The sequence below is a fragment of the Parasteatoda tepidariorum genome, chromosome 11 (assembly GCF_982258835.1).
Source record: "Parasteatoda tepidariorum strain Cologne lab strain chromosome 11, Ptep-v5.0, whole genome shotgun sequence".
In the NCBI taxonomy this organism is placed as follows: domain Eukaryota; kingdom Metazoa; phylum Arthropoda; class Arachnida; order Araneae; family Theridiidae; genus Parasteatoda; species Parasteatoda tepidariorum.
The window spans coordinates 14,468,260-14,490,518 of record NC_141765.1 but is presented as its reverse complement, the minus strand read 5'-3'; the positions used below and the strand labels follow the sequence as shown (position 1 = coordinate 14,490,518).

Below are 22,259 nucleotides of genomic sequence, written 5' to 3'. Positions count from 1 at the left end.
CAAAAAACCTTTAGCGATTTTAGTTAACAGGAACAGTACTGTTATGGCTACATTCTCACCCTTCAAGTTGATACTATTTTCTTTTATTAGTTTATCACTTGTCACTCCCCAGTTGGGGATATTATTGTATCATGATCTGTCACTTCAGGAAGATTTCCGTATTGCGATCTGTGGCAGAATAATCGTCAAGTCTTGGCAACTATCGGGCAGGGGCCCCAGCGATAAAACTAAAAAAAAAAAAAAAAATCATCATAGAAAGGGTCAAACTCGAAAGGTTGACCCTTACTATCGTGTTCCCCCCCCCCCAATCCCCCTTCCGGCAAACATTAAATTTTTTTTTTTTAAAAAATGTGCAAGTTTAAAATTTAATAGCCACTTTAGCGATTGTAGTTGTCGCGACAGATCACTATACGGATACATCCGCTTATAAACATTATTTAGCTAGTCACTTTTGCAAACGTAACGTTTTCATGAAAATTCAAATCATGAAGAACAAAACAAGAGAAAGCCTTTCTTTTGAATAATACAAGCAATGTTTATGGAGAGAAACTTTACTTTAAAATTAATTCTGATAAACTATATCTCAACAATATTATAGTACAGAAGGTGAAAACATTCACCCGCGCGATCTATTCATTCCAAAACCGGTAGCCGGTATGTGTTCGAAACTATTAAAAAATAAAAATTAATTTCCTGCAGATTCCCTAAGAACACTAGTCCAACTATAAGTTAATTTTAAAAAGAAAATGCTTACCAGACTGAATAACATCCAAAAGAGTAGCTCCCATAGCAGTTTGCTTGGTTTTCAATTTATCAAAGACTTCCTTCGTAAGATGTTTTTTAAGCAAAGATTTACATGTCTTTGCCTCTTGAAGTTTTCGAAAGCCGGCTTCCAATTTATCGAGAACTGCTTGGTCAACCATCTTTGATCCAATTCTGCAACAGAAAGAAATGAATGAAGTGTTTAATACAGATAATGAGTTTTCTGTTAAAAAGAAAAGATTCGACACGTCTACTTGTCGCTGTCACAAAAACCCTTATCATCAGCAATTGACAATCAAAGCGCATGCGCAGAAAGGTAGACAACCAACTATTGATTGTCTTATTATTTAGGCTGAACGCTACCAACTTTCCAAAACTTAATCTTAAAGGGTGATAAGGGAGAAGAAATAGCCCTCAATTTAAGTATAATTTCATAATAAAAAGACGTCATAAGCGTAGCATATGGGTGAAAGTGGTAGGGAAACTATTTCCTTCTTCAATAATTTTTCATAACTTCATAATTCTGTCACTGTCCTTTGAAAAAAACAAAAGAAAAAAGAAATTTTTTCATTTTATAAGAACATTTAATAATTTTAATCAAGATCATTAAATAATTAATTCAAGTAATATCTTAAAAGTTCATTATTTAAAAAAATCAAGAAAATCATTTAATATTTAAAAAAAATTGAATTCAACTATTTCAAGGAACCAAAATTTAAATATTATATTACCTGTTTGCAATTAAAATTCGTAATTATTTAATGTAGTTCATGAAAAAAAATATAAAAAATAAATATCATAGCAAATATTTTTCATCATAATGTTATTATTTTCGTGGTCAATTTTTCTTCCTCTCAAAATATTTTCAATGTGGTATTAATTTAGTTTAGTTCAATGACACGATTTGAATTTCATTTTTTTTTTTTTTTTTTTTATAATTAATTTTAATTTTTGGGGAAAATTCGATAGACTAGTTAATATAATTTAATTTGCAATTAATTTCACTTTAAATGAAATATACTTCTTTTTTAATAACTATACTAGAATAAAATGAATGTGTTCTAATAGAATGAAATATGTGTTCTAAATGAATGAATAGCTAAATAGAATGTTCTAAAATATTTTATTAGATTGTCTTTTAAAAATATGGCACCGGGCTTAAAGAAAACCGCGTTAAAAATTAAAAAGTGGTAAAAGAATACGATTACTCATTTTAAAAATTTCAATCCTTCAGCTTTTAACGCTTAAAAACTACAAACATATATTTTGATAGATGCGATTCTCCAAAACATTCCAGATAAAAGCTAAAATCAAAACTACTACTTGTAACTACTACTTTCTTTAACATTTTGTGAGCAACTGTGCAAAGCATTCAAACTCATTAATTACGATCCTAAATTAATTTACATTGTAATTTACATACCCATTGCTACACTGTTAAATTATAAATTAAGTCAGCGTTTCTCAACCTTTCAGTATTCGCGGCCCAGTTTTCAATCATAATTTTCATCGCGCCCCCCACTTACAGTAAAATGTATACAACAATAATGTGTATTGAGTATTTTGAATTCTGTCTTTAAATTATTTTTAATTAACTGCCCAAACAAAAGTAAAGTAAAAACCATCAGCAATTGAGCTTGTAGAAACTAAGTTTGGAGTTAGTTTTTCAAAACAATTACAGTCCATATCTCTTTCAAATGTTCTCGTCGAATTGGTGATGCAGCTGAAAATGTAGTGTCAGCTTTTCTCGATGTTGAGTGATAAAATGTTTTTAATACAGTTTGATGAAGCAACAGATATTAATAAAGATGCTCATTTAATTTGTGATAGCATGTCAGTAGCAGAACTACTTTTCTGCAAATCAATCGAACTCAAAACAGCGCTAGCATTATTTGCTATTTTAAATGATGTTATGAATGAGTCAAACATAGAATGCAAAAATTGCATCATAATATGCACCGATGGTGTTCGTTCAATATGCGGAAGGTTCGGAAGTATACAAACACTTGTAAAGCAAAAATCGCCTCAATGCGTCTGGACACATTGCATGATCCACAGAGAAGCTTTGGCTTCGAAAGAAATGCGTCCTGGTTTAAATATTGTGTTAACTACGGTTGTAACCGTTGCAAATTATTTAAAAATGAGAACCCTGAGATCGAGAATCTTTTCCGCTCTTTGTAATGACATGAGTTTAGTACATTCAGAGTTACTATTTAAATGCGAGGCAAGATGTTTATCACGTGAGAAATTTTTGCAACGTACTTATGAATTAAGAGAAGAAATCGTCATTTTCTTAGAAGAAGATAACAGACCGGAAGCCGAGAATTTTCACTATTGTTTATTTGTGATGAAATTGAGCTACTTGGTCGTCATATTCGAGAAATTAAATAACTTGAATATTCAACTCCACGGAGCAAATACACATATGTTGGATACGAGTGATAAAGTTAATGCTTTTTGTAGAAAATTGGAATTGTGGGGCAGAAATTTAAAGCAAAAGAACTTAACAATGTTTGCAAATGTGGATAATTGTACTAAAACTTATAAGGCTGAAGAAGAATTTGTAAAAGTTGATTTTGTAACCATTAAAAATCATTAGCTGGCAAAAAATTTTAAAAGGTATTTTCCTGCTGACAACAAACTGAGTGCAAGTTACGAGTGGGTTAGGAATCCATTTCATAAGACACCCGAAGGACTCTCAATTGATGAGGAAGAAAAATTCATAGACTTCACGACAAGTGGCGAAACGAAAATAAAATTTAGTAATAAATAACTATTTGAATTTTGAGCCGGAGGATGATTTTTCTGCACTGAAAACAAGGGCATTTCGCATTCTATTACCCTTTTCAATATCCTACCTTTGTGAAACTGGATTTTCTGCTGCGGCTTCTTTGAAGACAAAATATAGATCACGGCGAAATATAGAAACAGAACTGAGAGTGGCTATTTCTAATATTGAGCCTAACCTCAAAAAACTTTGACCTGCAAGAAAGGCCCAAGGAAGTCACTAAAAATTGTAAATTTTTTTTAAAAAATTTAGTACGTTTTGATTGAGTAAAGTCGGTAAGCCAAAGGTGGCCAGTACTCCTAACGTAGCCCACCCCCAAAGTAAAATTAAATTTATTTTGAATCATAAGATATCCTTGCTGCATTGTAAATCTTGTATCTGAGGTGCACAAGACTGAATTGGAAGATATTTCCTTGAATAGCCATCATTGTATTTGTATGAAGTGACTTAATTTTTTGCAGTTGTCGTACTAATTTCCGGGTGAGAAGATATTGTAATTTATAGTTTAAATTGGTACAACTTTGAGTTATGATATGTTTTCTGAAAGTTTATTTCTTTTTCTTTAACCTTCATTATACTTTAATTCGAATTAATCTATCAGATTAGTAGTTTTAAGTAGTGCAAATGGTGAGAGAGACCATATGCATGTTCCCAAGGTGGCCCGACACCGGTGACACCTTGGGGACACGGGGACACCTTCGGAAACAAACGTGAATTCCCCGATGGTCAAGGAGGCCCCATATGAAGAGACCACATCATGTTTTTTCAAAATACAGTACTCTAATTATATATATGTAGGAAAGAAATTGTGTTTAGATAGAGTTGTTGAAAATTTTCTTTTTTGTAATTACGTACCTACTATAACATAAAGGAAAGGGTAAAAAACGGTATAACAGCTTTTCGCGAATTATTTCCCTTTCTCATAAGAACAAACACGCTTTGCAGAGAAGGGGAAAGGCCACAGCTGCATGTATATGATTGTTAACATTTTCTGTACATTGCACTTCTGGTTTACATTGTTTCCTCTACTATCTAGCGTCAGACCCAGTGGCGTGCCAGCCAGGGGGAGGCAGAGGGCCCCTCTAAAATTTAAGTGATGGGGCAAACGATGCGTTGCGCCCCTCCTGAAATTTAGACACTCACAAAAATAAAGTAAAATCGGTAATTTAAAAAAAAAATTTCAATTTTGAAGCTATTTTTGAAATAAGAAAACTTTATATTCCACTAACATTTATGTGCTTTGCCTCTTCTGATATTTAGTTATTCGCCACGACGAAGTCCATTAAAATAGGAAATTTTAGAGAAGAAAATAAAAGCTATTCTTTCTCAGCTTTGAAGTTATACATAAAGTAGGAAACTTTATTTGGTTAAGGGCGATTAATGTAATTTTTGACTTATGGAAAAGTAAAGTGAAAGTGGAAAAAATATTTTATTTCCAATTTTCACTCTTCCGAAACAGTAATGAGGGGGCGAACATAGTGTTTCCCCCCTTTTGAAATTTCAAAGTGCTAAAAAATAATAGAAATTGGTAACTAAAAAAAATTTCATCTTTGAATCTATTTTCCAAATAGAAAACTTTATTTTCTTCTGAAATAAAAGTGAGGGGTGTGGGGAATTTGCTTCTCATCTTCTGAAATTAAGACATTAACATTAATAGAATAAAATCAAGTAAAGTAGGAAATTTTAGAAGAAGAAAATTGTTTTGTTTCATAACTTCGACGATATTTTCCAAATAGAAAACGTAATTTTCCTCTTAAATTATAGTAAGGGGATAGGAAACTTTATTTTCTTCCTAGATAAAGTAAGGGGGGCTAAAATGTGTTTTGTATCTTCTGAAATTTAGACATTTGAAATAATAAAGCCAAGTAATTTTTTCTTTTCTTTTCTTTAAAAAAAAAAAAAAAAAATTTGAATCTATTTTCCAAAAAGAAAATTTTATTTTCCCCTTAATTTAAAGTGAGGGGGCGAAGAATATACTTCGCCCCTTCTGAAATTCAGACATTCGCAGGAATAAAGTCAAGTAAAATTTATATTTAACTCTTATTTTCGACTTCAAAGCTATTTTCCTCTGAAATTTAATTGAGATGGAAGATAATGTGCGCCATCCCTTCTGAAAATTTGACATTCGTTACAATAAAGTAAAGTAGAATTGAGAATTTTAGAAAAAGAAACTACTTTTTTTCCAATTTACTAGCTATTTTCCAAATTGAACTAGAAATTGGTATTTTATGATTAGCATTATATTTAGAGGAAAAGGAGGCTGCTGTGGACACGGGGGACAGGAGTAGACAGCATGAATATTTTCCCCCTAGTCATATTTCCTCAGTGAGATGTCGTAAATTGGTAACATTTACGTACAGTGAACTAAAAAAGTACCACCCTGAATAACTTTTGATTTAATGATCGGATCTTCACGTTCTAGGACTCCATCTTAATAATTCGAGGGTGTGACATCAAATATGCAAATTAATTAGTGCACGATATTTTATTTTAAGTTACGCAATCAGACGCAAAAACATACTTTCTCTGAATAAACATAACTTTTGTTCAACAGATTCGATTTTCTAACCCCCGTAATATAGGAGGTAGCTGTAATCTGGGGAACATGGTCCCAATAGTTGGGTCGGGTGAGCTATCCAAAGTTTGGACCCCCAAATGTTAATTTCATTTTTTTGTATTTCACTACCAATCGAGAGCTTTTTAAGGGAATTGAAAAAATTTTGCACGCGATTATAAAATTCTGTTACTTAAAGATAATTCCACGCAAGAAATAACCTTTAGTAAATATTTATTATTTTTTATTTAATAATAGTCTGATGTTGATCATTTACGTCGCACTAGTGCTGCACAATAGGCTATTGGCGACGGTCTGGGAAACATTCCTTGAGGTTTGATCCTTTGTAGAGGGGATGCCCCCCCACGCTTTGGTAGCCCGGTGACCTGCACCCGAAGTCGAGCACTTTATCGTAGAACAGTTTAACGAAGACCAATACCGCACACCCTCGGTTCCTACGCACACTGACCGCAGCCAGTGATGCTTGACTTCGGTGATCTGCTAGGAACCGTGTCTTAACGATCAGTCCCCTTTGGGACAATAATATTCTGAAAACTTTTGAATCGTAAGGCATATAGTTTTTTTTTTTGTATCATTTTAAAGCATCTAATTGCACATGGAAAATACAAATTTGAGCGAAATTGGTTGAATAGTGCATTAGTTCCTGAGAAATCGAGTTTTATAAGTACGACATTTTTAAAATTTAATTTCTCAGGATTAATCGATTTCGCTGAAATTTTGCATTTTGTCATGTTTAAAACTTACAATGTTTTGTAATCCAATTTATATGCGAACAAATAACTTGTTTTCATAAATATATTCACAAACATAATACATAAATAGCTAAAATGACAGTTAGAGATGGAGTACTGAAAGTTTTTGAAAGGGCCCCGGCCAAAAATGTTTGCCCCAGGGTCCCGAGGAGTGAAGTTACGGCACTGTTACGAAGCACATTATTTCTCAAAAAGGAATGATTGAATTGAATGTCAATTGATTTATTTCATTTTAAGCAAATGTGGAACTTTGGTATTATTTAATTTTTATAATATTTTGACGCTCTCTGCACTTTAGTAGAGTTTGCGACATTTTGTTTCAAGTTTTTTGCTTTGTTTGCATTTCGAAGTAATTTTTAAGGTATTTTTTTATTTTTGTGGCAGTTATGAGTGTTTTTGTAGTCGATTCTGGTATTTTCTTGTAAATTTGGGTATTTTTACACTAGTTATGGGTTAGGTAAGTTAACTCTAGTATGGTTAATTAACTCTTACTTGTTAGTTAATCCTTTTGAAAAAATTAACTCAGTAATTATTGATTAATTCTAATGAGTTAACTCAAAAGAATCGCTAGTGACTTCACACAAGAACTATCAATGTAAAATCAATAAACAAATTATACACTCTAAAAACAAATATCTTTTTTAAAGTTGGGAAACTTGTTCCTACCAGCAAGACACTTAAATGCCTTTTAAAAAGACGTTTGTCAGTCCAAGTGTTTTTTCTAAAGATAATTTGAGTAAGTGAAAAAGTGATTTCAATATATAGGACCTTTGGAACTTGTGGGAAATAGCCGCAGAAGCTACCATTTTGAAATTGTACTATAAAATAAATGAAATTTTATTTTACAATTAAAAGTATACGTGGTATATATTAGAGATATGGTGGCCAAAAGTGTGGACACTTTTTGAAAGTTTCATGTTTTTCAACTTTGTGTGCTTGTAGAATGTATTAATTTTCACTTAAACACAAACGTTTATTTATCAAATTGAAGGTAATTTAATGTAGAATTTAATAATCAATTAATAGTAAGATCTATCTTAGCTTTGGATTTTTTTAAAGTGATACTTACACAATCAATACTTAGTAGGATAACCCTTAATTTTTAAGACAGCTTCACAGCGTCTTTTCATCGAGTGAACTAGTGTTTGGAGTTCATCTTTCGTAATCACATGGTGCCAAGAATCAATTATAGCTTCACTTAGTTGTCTTTTATTGGATGGACGCTTTTTTCGTACAAGAATTTTCAAACGTCGCCACAAATTTTCCATTGGATTGAGATCAGGGCTGTTTCCTGGCCATGGTAATATATCTATGCCTTTATTTTGAAACCATGCTTTGCATACTTTAGCTGTGTGGCATGGAGCTGAATCCTGCTGAAAAATAAATGGTGCGTTGTTGGAGAAGAGATCCCTGATGGAAGGTATCAATTTTGGTTTCAGGGCAGTTTCGATGTATTTTTTGGCATTCAGGATGCCATCAATCACTTGAATTCGGCCCACACCATCTACAGATATACATGCCTAAATCATGACATTTGTTGGATTTTTAGTAGTTGCTTCAATACAATCAGGATGAAGCGCTTCACCTACTCTACGTCTCACGTATTTTCTACCGTCACTTCCAAAGAGCGATATTTTACTCTCATCACTCAAGATTACTTGCTTCCATTGACTTTCTGACCATTTAATGTGTTCTTTTGCCGACTTAACTCGTTTTTCGCGTTGCTTTTGATTTAAATATGGTTTTTCCCTTGGAGTTCTAGCTTGTAGTCCAAATCCTGATAAGCTTCTTCTTATTGTTCTTGAACTTACTGCAATACCAGCTGTATTCATTTCATATCTAATGGCATCTGATGACATTTTTCTATCTTGAAGGCATAGCCATTTAATTTTTCTATCGGTAGTAGCACTTGTGCATTTTTTTCTGCCTGATTTGGCATCCTGAATGCCAAAAAATACATCGAAACTGTCCGGAAACCAAAATTGATACCTTCCACCAGGGATCTCTTCCCCAACAACGAACCATTTATTTTTCAGCAGGATTCAGCTCCATGCCACTCAGCAAAAGTATGCAAAGCATGCTTTCAAAATAAAGGCATAGATATATTACCATGGCCAGGAAACAGCCCTGATCTCAATCCAATTGAAAAATTTGAGGCGGCGTTTGAAAATTCTTGTACGAAAAAAGCGTCCATCCTATAAAAGACAGCTAAGTGAAGCTATAATTGATTCTTGGCACCATGTGATTACGAAAGATGAACTCCAAACACTCGTTCACTCGATGAAAAGACGCTGTGAAGCTGTCTTAAAAATTAAGGGTTATCCTACTAAGTATTGATTGTGTAAGTATCACTTTAAAAAAATGCAAATCAAGATAGATCTTACTATTAATTGCATAACTTTTTTTGTAATACAGATATTGTAATACTGTATTTATTATTAAATTCTACATTAAATTACCTTCAATTTGATATATAAACGTTTGTATTTAAGTGAAAATTAATATATTCTACAAGCACACAAAGCTGAAAAACATGAAACTTTCAAAAAGTGTCCACACTTTTGGCCACCACTGTATATATATATATATATATATATATGTATTAAGGACGGTTATTACGGAACACCTTGTTCACACCTAGCTAGCTGATTCATTCACAGTTGTTCTTCCAAAATAGTTTTCTTACAATAATTTCTAATGTTCTAGTGCAGTGTTTCCCAAACTTTTGACTTTTGTGTACCCTTTCTAAATTTTTCGTGATGCTGTGTACCACTAATAAAAAAATTAATATATTTTTTAAAAAATATGTTTAGTTTTCTTTTTTGATACAAAATTTTGTTATTAAGTTTATTTGCATCAGTGAGAAGGATGAAATTATATTTTATAAAAATAATCAAAATAAGTCGAACTTATTACAAACCTTTACTATAAAAATATTGCACGAAGTTAAAAGTCACAACTGGATGTTGTGACACTAATTTATTAACTGTTAACTCTGCAAAAAATAGCCAATAGAATAATACGTAATCCTACATTTTTATGGCTAGCTTTGTTTTTAAATGAAATTGTTTGAAATTTTCGTTTGTTGCAACATATTTCGCATAAGTATGCGAACCCCCGCTAAACTGTTCCCGTACCCCTAGGGGTACGCGTACCACACTTTGGGAAACACTGTTCTAGTGCTACAATATTTTTTTCAATGTTTTATAATATTTATAGAGGAGGACGAAAGAGAAATTTAAATTAAACCTTTGCTTTTAACCTTTGTTTAAACCTTAATCTTTAAACAGTTGCAATAAAAAATTCGGAAGCTTTTGTATAACCAAATAAGTTGAACAGTTAACTCGAGGTTGTTTAGAAAAGTTTAGTACGAATTTAATTTCATTTAACTAAACTGGTTTTGATGTTTTTATTCTCGTTTTTCCTAGTAATGTTCGTTAGATTTTGATAGCTTTTTTATGATTCCTAAAATGTATATTTTTTTTACCTCATTTTCGACTAGAATTCTAAAAATGTATTCGAATTAAAAACTCGGGTTCCGGCTAACAGAAAAGCACCGGAAAGTTATACCCGCTTTATCACGCTTCACTATATCTTTAGTGTTGTCATACCGTCAACGATGCTCTTTTAAATTCAACCAATCAAATTTTAAGAACGGAAAAAAGCGTCCTGTTTATTTTCAGTAAAGTCTTTCGAAAAATTCGTTTGATTTCCCTGTTTTGCAATGCCTTTTTTCAAATAATAAAGAAACAATGAAATCTAACAAATGAGAAACTTCTGGCAAGGTCAAGTAAAAGATAAAATGTAATAATTGATTAACTGACGCCGTTTGTAGGCAAAACTTTTCTTTTTTATTTTATTTTTACGACTCATTCTAGATAAGCATCATCTAAAGTCTAGATGCTATTTAAACAGCGAATCAATGCCATTTTATTCTGGCTGTAAATCTAGTTAATATGATTATTTAAATATTTTTAATTTGAGAAGTTGCCTCATGAGCCTAGAATGAAATTTAAAGTAGTAACCATAATGTATTCAAAAATAAAGTAAAATAAACATAACTTACTTTAGGGCTACCCTAAATTCAAAAGAATGTCTAAATAAATATAAGATAAAAAATATTGTTCCATATATTATAAGATACAATTTTCTAGACATAAATTGAAGCAGCTGACAATCCAGAATGAGTCAAACTGAGTGTTTCTTCGGTAAATATGATGTTGCCGACGCTGCTTTCCTTCATTCCTTATCAAAAACGCAACGTGTAAAAAGAGTGTTATTTTTTTTTTCTCCATAAATTTATTGTTCAAAGAAGCTACTTAATATTAGAAAGTTTTACTAAAAATTAAGCATTGTTTTTATTTATTTTTTTCGACTATGAATACTTGTATGTAAGCATACATATTCTTACGGGTAAAGCAAATCTGTAATTTCTTCAAAAAATATACCATCTTTCTGTTAAGAGTTATTTGGGCTTTAGAATGAACAAATAGCTTATTTAAATATATATTAAAAAAAAGCGTTAATTTGGCAAATTTTTTCACATAGATGAAATTTATTAAAATTAAGTAATACTTTTTATTCTTTTCCTTGTTTTTAGAAGAACAGAGAAAATGCAATCGCGAAGTAATACATTAAATGTTAAAAAATTAAATCACAACCGCTTTTCATTTTTACAAAACTATTCCTATTGATATTTTGCACCATTTTCGTGATAAGCATAGAGGGCGCTGGCTAAAGATAGGCAACACTTAACCTAATAATTATAAATAACTGTTACAAACTCACTACAGTTCTGTTCGGTGCTCGCTAAAATGAGTTTTTTCGTGTGAAAATACAGCCTTCAAAATACAGCATTAAACTATACTGACTTATAAATATAATCAAGCTGTTTTAAATTTTAGCAAAAGCTGTTGGAGGGAGTGTTTTGAAAAAGTTACCATCGGTTGGGGATGGGGTAACATAGTATATGGGTTCTACTAACCTCTAAGTTTTTGTTAGAACTCATTAAATAAAGCAGAAAATAGACATTTTCTGTAGGATAAACTGTTTTGGAACAATAAAAAAAGTTCAAATGTGCAATAAATAAAACGCACAATTTCTTACAAAAAGATTTATAATATTTTTTTTGTAGGAATAAGGTACTCCTGCCGCTCCCAAATTCTAGAGCAGTTCTTGGTAAGTCATTTTGATAGTTAAGTTCATATCTCCGACTTTCAGCGGGTCAGATAACGATTAAGTTGAAAATCAAGATAACGGAGTAGACTGAATTTCGGATCATGCAAACTTGGTAATTGGAATTCCTTAAAACTTTAGCATTTAATATTTGCTTTCTGAGTAGTTTAAACCACTTTTATTACAAAAAGGGCTAATAATGTGTCTAACAATATGCTTTAGAAAGGGCAAATTAATTTAAATTAATTAAACGGACAATTAAAATTTTTTTAAAACCGCTAATTTGGCGACGTTTCTCCACTTAGATAAAAATTATCAAAATCACTGCCCTATTCTCAGTTTTTGCTAGCGCCCAGATAATGCAACATTGGAGTAAGTTTTTGAATATTAAAAAATTAGACCACAAAAGCTTTTCATTTTCATAAAACTCTCTATTCACGCCATTTTCAAAATAAGTATAAATAGCAGAGGCTTTAAGTAGGCTAATAGTCATGAGACAGCAGTTATGAAAATAGCATATTATTCGCAAACATTTCATATGACGACGGATTAAGAGAAATGGTAAAAATGAATTCCCTCATGCCAAGAAATTTGCATTTTTTTTTAATGTATTTCGTAAGATTATATGAAGTATGCTATCTAAGGGTTCACATCAGTTTGAAAATCCCAGTTGTAACCGAGAGTTGTGAAACAATAATTTAGGTTTAAATTATCATTTACAAATTATTCTGATTAAGTTTGGCCTACATAAGACTGAAGAATATTTTTAACGATTAAAACTTAGGTTATGTTTAATACAGTTTATGTTAATAGACTATCAATGGTAGGGGGCTAGTAAATATAGTTTGGGGTTAATATGAAGCTCACACTTTATTTTCTTTTATAATTTTATTAACTCTAACGTTTTTGTATTTTATTATTAATCATAATGTGTTTATTTTATTCAAACAATATATTTCATTAACCCACCCTAACGTGTCATTATATGAGTCATACATTCTAATATGTGAATCTGGCAACAGTTTTAAAATAAAACATGTACATGGATCCATGATCATTACCATTCATGATCTTCCCCTCCTATCCGTGATCGCTATTTTCCATACCACTTATATTTTGAGGAGAATAGCACACGGATATGTAAAAAGCTTAAAATCAGGTAAGATATGTTACAAATGATTTCGTTATTTTATGTACTGTTAGAATTTTCATTCTAAAATGGTAAAATAACCGGAAGCAGTCTATCCATACCGTAAAGTTAACGATAATAAATGACATTTTTTACCTTTACGGTTTTGAAACCGTATACTACTCGTATGGACAAACACCATATATACAAAAGCTTTTCGGTTTTTCAACCATTTACAACTGGCATGGTTTTAAAATAAAAGAAATACTAGACATTTTGTCTTAAGCAGCTTTACGGTATTGACATCTATGCGTGAATAAGAGTATCATACTCCAATAGTCCAAGGTCACAAATTGGGTAGTGCAGGTCACAGGAAACACTTCATGTACTGAAAGAAATATTGTGGTGTCAAAGCTGGGACTAGAGCCCCCGATCATGAGACTGATTGATTAGCCCTGCCGGCTATAATATATACCCGGCAGGGCTACAAGGAACTAAGTTGCTTTGTTTTTTCCACCATTTAAACGAACTATTTGAACGTTGCATACATTAAGAAGGTACTGCAAGGAAACGACGTATAAATGAGAAACATATAAACTGTAATTTATACTGTATTTCATAAGTTCACATGATTAGTAATGAAAACTTTTTTCTTACGTACTCCTTATTCTGTATAACTGTAATTTAGTGTTTACAAAATAAGAATTTTATTTATTACACTCAGGGAATGATCAAGACAAATTCAGGCCCAAGGTCCACAAAATTATCCGGGCCCCTAAAAAAATATTTTGAAATTAAATTTCTGAAGAGTAGTCCTAACAATAAAACGAATCTATTGAACTGCATGATTCAGGAAAAACATTCTAAAAAATTTTGAAAGCAGACAGGTGAAGATTATTTTTCTAAGATAAAGTTTAAGCATCTAAATATTTAAGCAAAATATGAAATGTTGTGTGAAAATAAAAATAGTTTGGTGACCACAAACAAGTGAAATCAGTGATTTTTGCTAAAAGTCACTGATTAGCTGAATTATTTTAAAGATTGTAGCCTTCCACCTACAGTTTTGCATATTTGTTAAGAATAAGCTTTTATTTCTTGTTGATTTTTTTTTGTTTTGTTTTTGTCGTATACCTGTTTAGGCAGTGGGGATGCGATTGTTCCTGTTTTTCAGTGGCGCCATCTATGGCCAGGAATTCGACTTATGCCACGCCATTCACGCAACCACAACCCATTTTTAGGGCGGGTCACATTCACACACAAAAGAGAAAGGACATAGAACACAGAGAGAGAGAGAGAGAAACATCCATGCCTTGCCCGGGATTCGAACCCAGGACCTTTCTGATGTAAGGACTGTTCCCTGCCCCCTACACGGGCCGGTCGGCATTTCTTGTTGATACTAATCATTTATAAGAGACTGCGAAAATGCATTCTCGTTGCATTTGCTTAAGCCGTTGGAGTAAAAATTGCACCAATAATATTCAACTGTACTGAACTGAATTTGATAAGTGTAATGTTTACACGAGTTTGGTTTATCACAATAATAAAGAAAATTTGAAATAAAAAAATGCCTTTTTTGAGAAAAACTGTTTCTTTCAGTATTTAAAAAAAACTAATATTGTGGACTTTTTACTAATTTTTGAGGCCCCACAGAAAGTATGGGCCCTAGGCCCGTGCCTATTGGGCCTAGGCGATAATCGGGCCCTGTACACTTTCAACACTTCTTTATATTTTAAATGTTAACTTAAAACATAACATATAATCAGTGCTGCTAAATAAATAAATAAATAAAAAAGCTTAATTTTATTTTCGCAACCAAGGAAAGTTAGGGTTTATTTCTTCAAAGTATTTATTTTAAAATTTCATTTAAATAGTGTGAATCGAGCTGGTATTGAATAAAAACATATAAATTGCTCTTTAATATTTGAGTCGAATTATACACACACTACAATTTGGATTTCTGTTTTGTCTATTTTTTTATGTGGTCATTTCATAGACTTTAATAACATTTTCAGATTTTTTTTAATATGTTATTTTTGAAATTGACATGTTTATTGTTTGACATGTTTATTTATGAAGATATGAATAAATAGAAATTTCCTCCAATTTTTAAGTAATTATGATGCAAACTATATTTTTATATCTAACTAAAATAAAAATAAAAGGTACTACTTTTTAGCTGGTATTAATAATTAGTGCTCCGAAATTGATTTTGAGACTAACGTAACATTAAAATTTATAAAAATTTATTAACATAATTTTCTTAAGTTACTTGAAAGTATTATGTTTAAGACACTTCAAGAAAGACTTTCAGGAAACAGTAACCAAAAGATTATTTTATAGCATTCACCCACTGTTAGAAAGTTCTAGGAAAAAATGGTTGAATAAAAGTTTATTTTAGTGTTATTTTACCATATTCAATCAAAACAGCCAAATAATCATAAATAAGATGGTATTCAAACGGTTAACAGTGAGAAAAACCTTTTATTAACTGCTTTCACCTAATACGGTTAGAACCAGAATTTCATCGCATGGTTCAACTAGACTTTTATTGCACCATTAGGTTATTTAATGAGAAAAATATCGGATTTGCATCATTTTTCTTTCTTTCTTCTTTTTTTTAATTTTTATCATGCAAATAACATTGATTCCCTGAAAAACATATAAACGGTGCTTTACGGTACTTCCAAAAACTAGGATAAAATAAAAGATCAATAACAAGGACTATTTTTTATATTTTAAATTTATATTTAAAATATTAAAAAATGCTGTAAATATAATTAACAATTTTCTTACTTTTATGCATTAAATTAGTTTTCATAATAAGGAGTATGTAATGGGTTTTCATGACTACTCAGGCGAACCCATGAAATACTTCTAAAAACTAGGATAAAATAAAAGATAAATACAAGGACTATTTGTTATATTTCAAATTTATATTTAAAACATTAAAAAATGCTGTAAATATAATTAAAAATTTTCTTATTTTTATGCATTAAATTAGTTTTCACAATAAGGAGCATGTAATGGGTCTTCATGACTACTCAGGCGAAACCATGAAATACTTCTAAAAACTAGGATAAAATAAAAGATCAATTACAAGAATTATGTAATATTTTAAATTTATATTTAAAACATTTAAAAGTATGATAAGTGTGGTTTCATATTTTTACGCATTAAATTACTTTATTTAATAAGGCGTAGGCAATGGGTTTTTATGACTACGCTGGCGAACCCATGAAATACTTCCAAAAAGTAGGTTAAAATAAAAGATCAATGACAAGGATTATATGTTATATTTTTAATTAATATTTGAATCATTAAGAAATGTGTTAGTTAATAATTTTCTTATTTGTACACATTAAATTATAAGGCGCAGGCAATGGGTTTTCATGACTACTCTGGCGTACCCATGAAATACTTTCAAAAACTAGGTAAAAATAATAGATTAATTACAAGATTATATGTTATATTTTAAATTTATATTTAAAACATCAAAAAGTGTGGTAAATATTTTTCTTATTTTTGCACATTAAATTACTATTTATTAAAATGATGATGCATAATGAATTTTTATGATTACCTAAGAAATTCTTCTGATAACTAAGATAGGATAGAGCTTCATAGCTTTGCTTCTAGGTCGAATTTGACTTTTAACAGACAAAACGTGATTGTGGCTTAGATTCATTTTTAATTTAAAAAAATTAAAGCTTATATAATTCACAAGACTTATAAGTAGAGGTTATTCATTCATCAAAATAGAAAAATGGATAGAATACAGGTGATATATTTTGTTTTATATCCGTCGTTGAACAGCCGACCCAATTTTTGGATTTACGACTACTAATGTTAAACTCCGTAGCCTTGTAATTTTGAACCCAATCCAGAAGACAAGAAAACTCCTGGACCCCCAGAGCTATTTATTTGCTACGGGAACATGGAGGACTTTGCGACACGACAGATTTAATGTGCATCAGTCACAATTTACTACACGGGGAGTCTTCAGCCGGCGGGGATCGAACCCACGAACTCTTGGACATGGGTTCAGCGCCCTACCAACCAGCCTATCCCGTCCTAAGGTGTTATATTCTTTATTTATATTTTATCAACGTCGTTGAACAGCCGACCCAATTTTATGGATTTACGACTACTAATGTTCAACTCCGTAGCCTTATAATTTTGAACCCAATCCAGAAGACAAGGGAACTCTTGGATCGAGTATTGGGAGAAATTAGCTTTCGCGGAGGACTTTTTGATGGAGCTAACCCGTATTTGCGTTGCATGGAGAGGAAGATCACAGAGCCTCCCACGGTTAGCCGAATGGCAAGGGGACTCTAACCCATGATCAGTCTACCACTGAGGATATTTCACGTCAGCATTGTAGTCGGTGCAAGCCGGGTGCGGCGATATATTAAAAGTATGCACAATACCTAATAAGGTCTGATATGTGATGCCACAATAGGTACAGTCCCTGGCCGTCTCATTAGACGCACTATAAGATTCTTTGTAAAATTATAATTATCAGGTGATACTATACAGCTGTATTGTTTTTTACTCGGATGAAACCGGTTTGCATTCGTTTACGTTCCTGTATCAATTGGTTGACATTGTAATGCAATACGTTAAAAATAAATAAAAATAGGAAGTATATAAGTATGTACAAAATCTCCTGAATAAAAACCCATTACATGTATGTTTAAATATGAAAGTATTGCATATAAACTCGTGCAAATCATGTAATTATTATAATATATTATGCTAATAACTAATATAATGCTTGATATAATAAATATTCTATATTTATTTAACATATAGTCTAATTTATCCTATCGTCAAATTTATATTATATATCGTCTAATTTAACCAATTGATACACTAACGTAAACAAGTGGAAACCGGTTTCAGTCACATAAAAGCAATAAAGCTATATAGTATCATCTGATAATAAAAGGTTTTAAATAGAATCTTATAGTCTAATAGTCGTCTAATAATTTGACCGGGGACTGTATTTCCTAGCTTTTAAAATTAGACGCTCCAAATTCATTCAGATACATTACAGCATTAATAAAAGATTAGAGCTGATACTGTAGTTTCTTTGTAGAATTAAAGGCTGTTTCAGAAACATCTTAATTTGGATATGATGTAGGGATCCAAGAAACATGAATAAAATCGTTTAGGAAAAATTGATTCATTACGTAAATATTAAATTGAACATGGCCACATTCCAAAATTATAAAAATAAAGAAAAGAAATCCCTCAAAAGAATCAAGAAAATCTTCACATCAAGATTATTTTGTAAAAATAAATATTCGACGGTTGGGACCGAAGGCTTCGGTCCTAATTCGAAATTAAGAAGTCAATGAATTGTTCCCAATAAACAGTTAAGAGCATGGGAAGAAATCCATTGTTGGTGATTTATCGAAAGATAACATACCCAAAAATAAAGCCAACCTTTCATAATCTGTATTAAATTTGAAAATAATTTGGTGAAAAGACTAGGAGAATTAGTATATCTGAAAAATTTTTGTGGTGAGAAATAAAGAGTTATAAATAGATTTTTGTTTTCCATTTAGTAGCGATAGTGAGATTATTATTGAAATAAAAAGTTTGCCGCTTGTTAAGAAAATAATAAAATATTTTATATTCGCTTTTTATAATATGTAATAAAAATTAAATAATTGGTTTAATTTAATTTAAATTCGATTAAGAAAAAAATAAATTAAAGAAATTTTAAAAGCTAGAAAATATGTATTATCGCATCACAGGATAGGGTATTGTGAAAGGTGATATATTAAAAGTATGCCTAATAAGGTCTGATATGAGTGAATACCCGATTAGATGCTCCTGAAAATAAGAGTGATATAAGAAAGGGGAGAAATTAATACTAAGTAAAAAAAAAAGAAAAAAGGCTGAGTAATGATGATATATGATATCAGGAATGATATATATTCATAAAAATCTAATTCCATATTTTAAATTTATTTTTATATAAATTAGGAAATTATTCATGGTAAAAAAATTATTTATCTCCGACAAAATAATCTATTTGTTTTTCTTGAATATCTTAATTATAAAAGTTCATTTTTACTCTTCATGAAATGGCTTTCTAAATCGAATAAAAACACTTAATTTAATAACAAAATGATGCTATTAATAGATTTAGTAATAGTTCATAATCATTATTTGGATGCCCCCTAAGTCCTCCCCTCAACACATCACTCGTGTGACACCCCTAAATTTCTCGGAGCTCCTAAGATTCAGCACTTTTTAAATTTTTTTTCTTCTTCTTTTTTTTTTTTTAAGGAATTGTCTATTAGAATTTGGAGTTAATAACACTAACTGGAAAAATTCTTTTAATACACTTTTTAAACCTTTCAAAGGCATGCAAACAAGATAATCTAAACCTGAACGTGCATTAGCTTCTTCAATTAGTTATGTCTCTTCTGAAAGAGTAATAGTAAAAAAAGTAGGATAATAAGAAAAAAATTAGCCTTTTCACTGATATTAATGAAGGAAAAAAAATCCGTCTTAGATTAGACAAGAAAAAAATACTCAAAAAATATTATCAGATACATATTTTTCGTAATTAAAAGTAGAAGTAGTGACACCTAACAAATTATTTAGTTTCTCTTTTTATATTTTAGGTAATTTTTATAAACATAATCCTTATTTTATTTCAATAGATAATTTTAAGCTTCGATTGATGATATACCATTTTAAGAGGAATGTAGTGCGTTGCGTTTGGTACATAATTTTTACTTACGAAAATAAAAACATTTTTTTTAATTAAAATTTTGATTATATCATTTAAAACCAATTAAAACATCAGAAAAAATCTAAATTATTCAATATTCGATCGATATTCATAAATTGGATATGAATATAAATATTAATAACTTAAAACCCACATTTAATTAAGTAAAACATAAGTAAAGAATTTTGTTTTAGAAAAAACTGAAATTTGAATTTAAGTTCAATTATATTTTTATGGATTTGAAATAATTTTAGATCAATACTCATTTAAAGTATTTCCTAGACCTTGAAATCACCTCTTAGTACCAAAACTATGAATCATAACATCATAGCTTTTTCATAAACATGAAATGTATTCATTTTCGTTAGAATAAACATATTCAAAGCAATATTTATTTATTTCAAGTAAAGAAGTTAATCTTACCTCTTTGACCAGTGAAAATAAATGACCGCTATACCAGCGATCACAGCGCTTAGTACTACGGCAATTGACCTATTCTCCATTCCCTCAATTAATTACACTGTAACATTTATGGATTCATAAAATATTATTCTCGACTTTTTTCTATTAACTGCTATGAAAGTTTCATTCAACGTTTGCCATCGGTGGAATAAATAAGTGCTAAAAATAAGTGCAACGCACGTGCACGACAGCCATTCCGTTTTTAGCGCGCAATCCCTTTTCAGATTTTAAATCTTTCTCTCTCTTTTATTCTTTAGAGTGGAATGTGTGAATAAAATACTAATACTCACCCTTTAACAATATACGCAAGGTACCACAAAGAAAACATCTTTCAATGGATGATGTTTATGAGTTGCTCACTGCAGCAAAGACGCGCAAAGCATCATGGTACTCCCGGAACCATATTGATTTCAATAAGAATAATTTCGATTCAATTTTATTCCACAAGTTTTGCGATTCTCGTGAATAAAAGAAAGAAAAAAATGGTTTATTTCACGTGTACATTAAAATCGCTTAAGAGGCCTAAAGTAAAGTGAATTTTTTTCTCTCCCCTTTCTGCTCTTCTCATTACTTATATAAGATCAGTCTAATTTTTTCAATAAATAAAAAATCATTCCTTTGTTAAGCAAGCAAATTAAGCAAAAATTCTGCTAAAAATACTTTTAATGAGATTAAAAATAAAGGAATTTTTTTATTTTCAATTTGGTGCAATCCAAAAACTATATTTCTTTTAAATATTTTGATTTAGAACAAAATTTAAATTGTACTAAAAAAGAAAATTTAGTGAGATTAAAAACGAGTGATTATTTTTTTCAATTTAGTACACATTGTCTTAAAACTACACTTCGAATTAAGTAATATTTTTTCTATCAGTTTCTTAATTCTAACATATTTTTTTCAAAATCTACTGTAATTTTAACACCTAAAAGCATTGGATTTTGAAAAAACTCAATTAACATATTTGCTCTTAAATTCAAATTTACAGTTAAGTTTTATCATCACCATCCATGAACATATCTTTATTTATTATAGAAATTTTAATGCTAAATTTGAAGTATTTTTTATGCAATAAGTAACAAAGTGAGGAAATAAAACAAGATTTAAAAACTCTAATACAAAAAATAATTTTTACTCTAACTTAATTTGTATCATTCGTTTATCACACAAAAGTTTAGTTATCGCTTGGAGCAAAATTAATTTAACACTAGATTGCCCAAGGAAGTCCTTTTGACTGCTTTTTAATTTCAATTAGAGAAACAATGATGACACAATTTCTTAGAATTTTGTGACTTTTCGTACATCATATAAATTTTTTTATTGTTAATATTTACTAATAACTTGTTATATAACTGAAAATAATATCAAAAATATTAAAAATTAATTTTAAACAAATCTCTTTATACATTAGTTATTCTTTCACAATACAGTCATTTTGACTGCTTTTGGGCAATATAGGTATTTCAGTCTTTCTAGTGTTAAATATATTCTACCCTGGTGAAATGTGCTGTTGGAAATTGTGTAAAAACCAATAATAATTTCGTCTTAAAGTCCACAACGAAAACATCAATTTATCTTAACTTGCCAGACTTCGTTGAAATTTTTCATTTGCTTTGTTTTCATTATTTTAAACAAACCCAAACATTTTTTTGAAGAAAATCACAAATGTTTTGGAAAAGTTTTAAAGTTAAATAAGTCTCAAAATGTCAAGCACGAACTTTTAGCTGTATATTAGTTAATATTCTTTTTCTTGTATTTTTACAGTTCTTCACTTTTTGTGCATTTATGAGTAATTTTTGTTTTTCATAAAAAATGTTTTTATGGTTATGTTTTCCATTATAATAGCAAATTAAAATGTGTTATTTTAT

General features: G+C 30.4%; 1 protein-coding gene across 6 annotated transcripts in view; it reads right to left on the bottom strand.

Moving 5' to 3' along the window:
• Positions 1–20,848, bottom strand: part of LOC107452170 (arginine kinase) — a 39,053-nt gene extending 18,205 nt beyond the window's left edge. Inside the window, exons 1-2 of one of the 6 annotated variants that reach the window (XM_016068491.4) lie at positions 20,685–20,848; positions 755–936 (exon numbers count right to left, since the gene is read on the bottom strand). In XM_016068491.4, coding sequence (XP_015923977.1) covers positions 755–936; positions 20,685–20,722 — 220 coding nt within the window. In that variant the 5' untranslated portion in view covers positions 20,723–20,848. Of the gene's footprint in view, positions 1–754; positions 937–3,620; positions 3,740–10,943; positions 11,132–11,861; positions 12,053–13,842; positions 13,952–20,355 lie in introns of those variants that run through there. The other 5 variants (XM_016068490.4, XM_087155190.1, XM_087155189.1 and 2 more) reach the window with 5 other exon arrangements.
• Between the last annotated feature and the right edge of the window lie 1,411 nt (positions 20,849–22,259).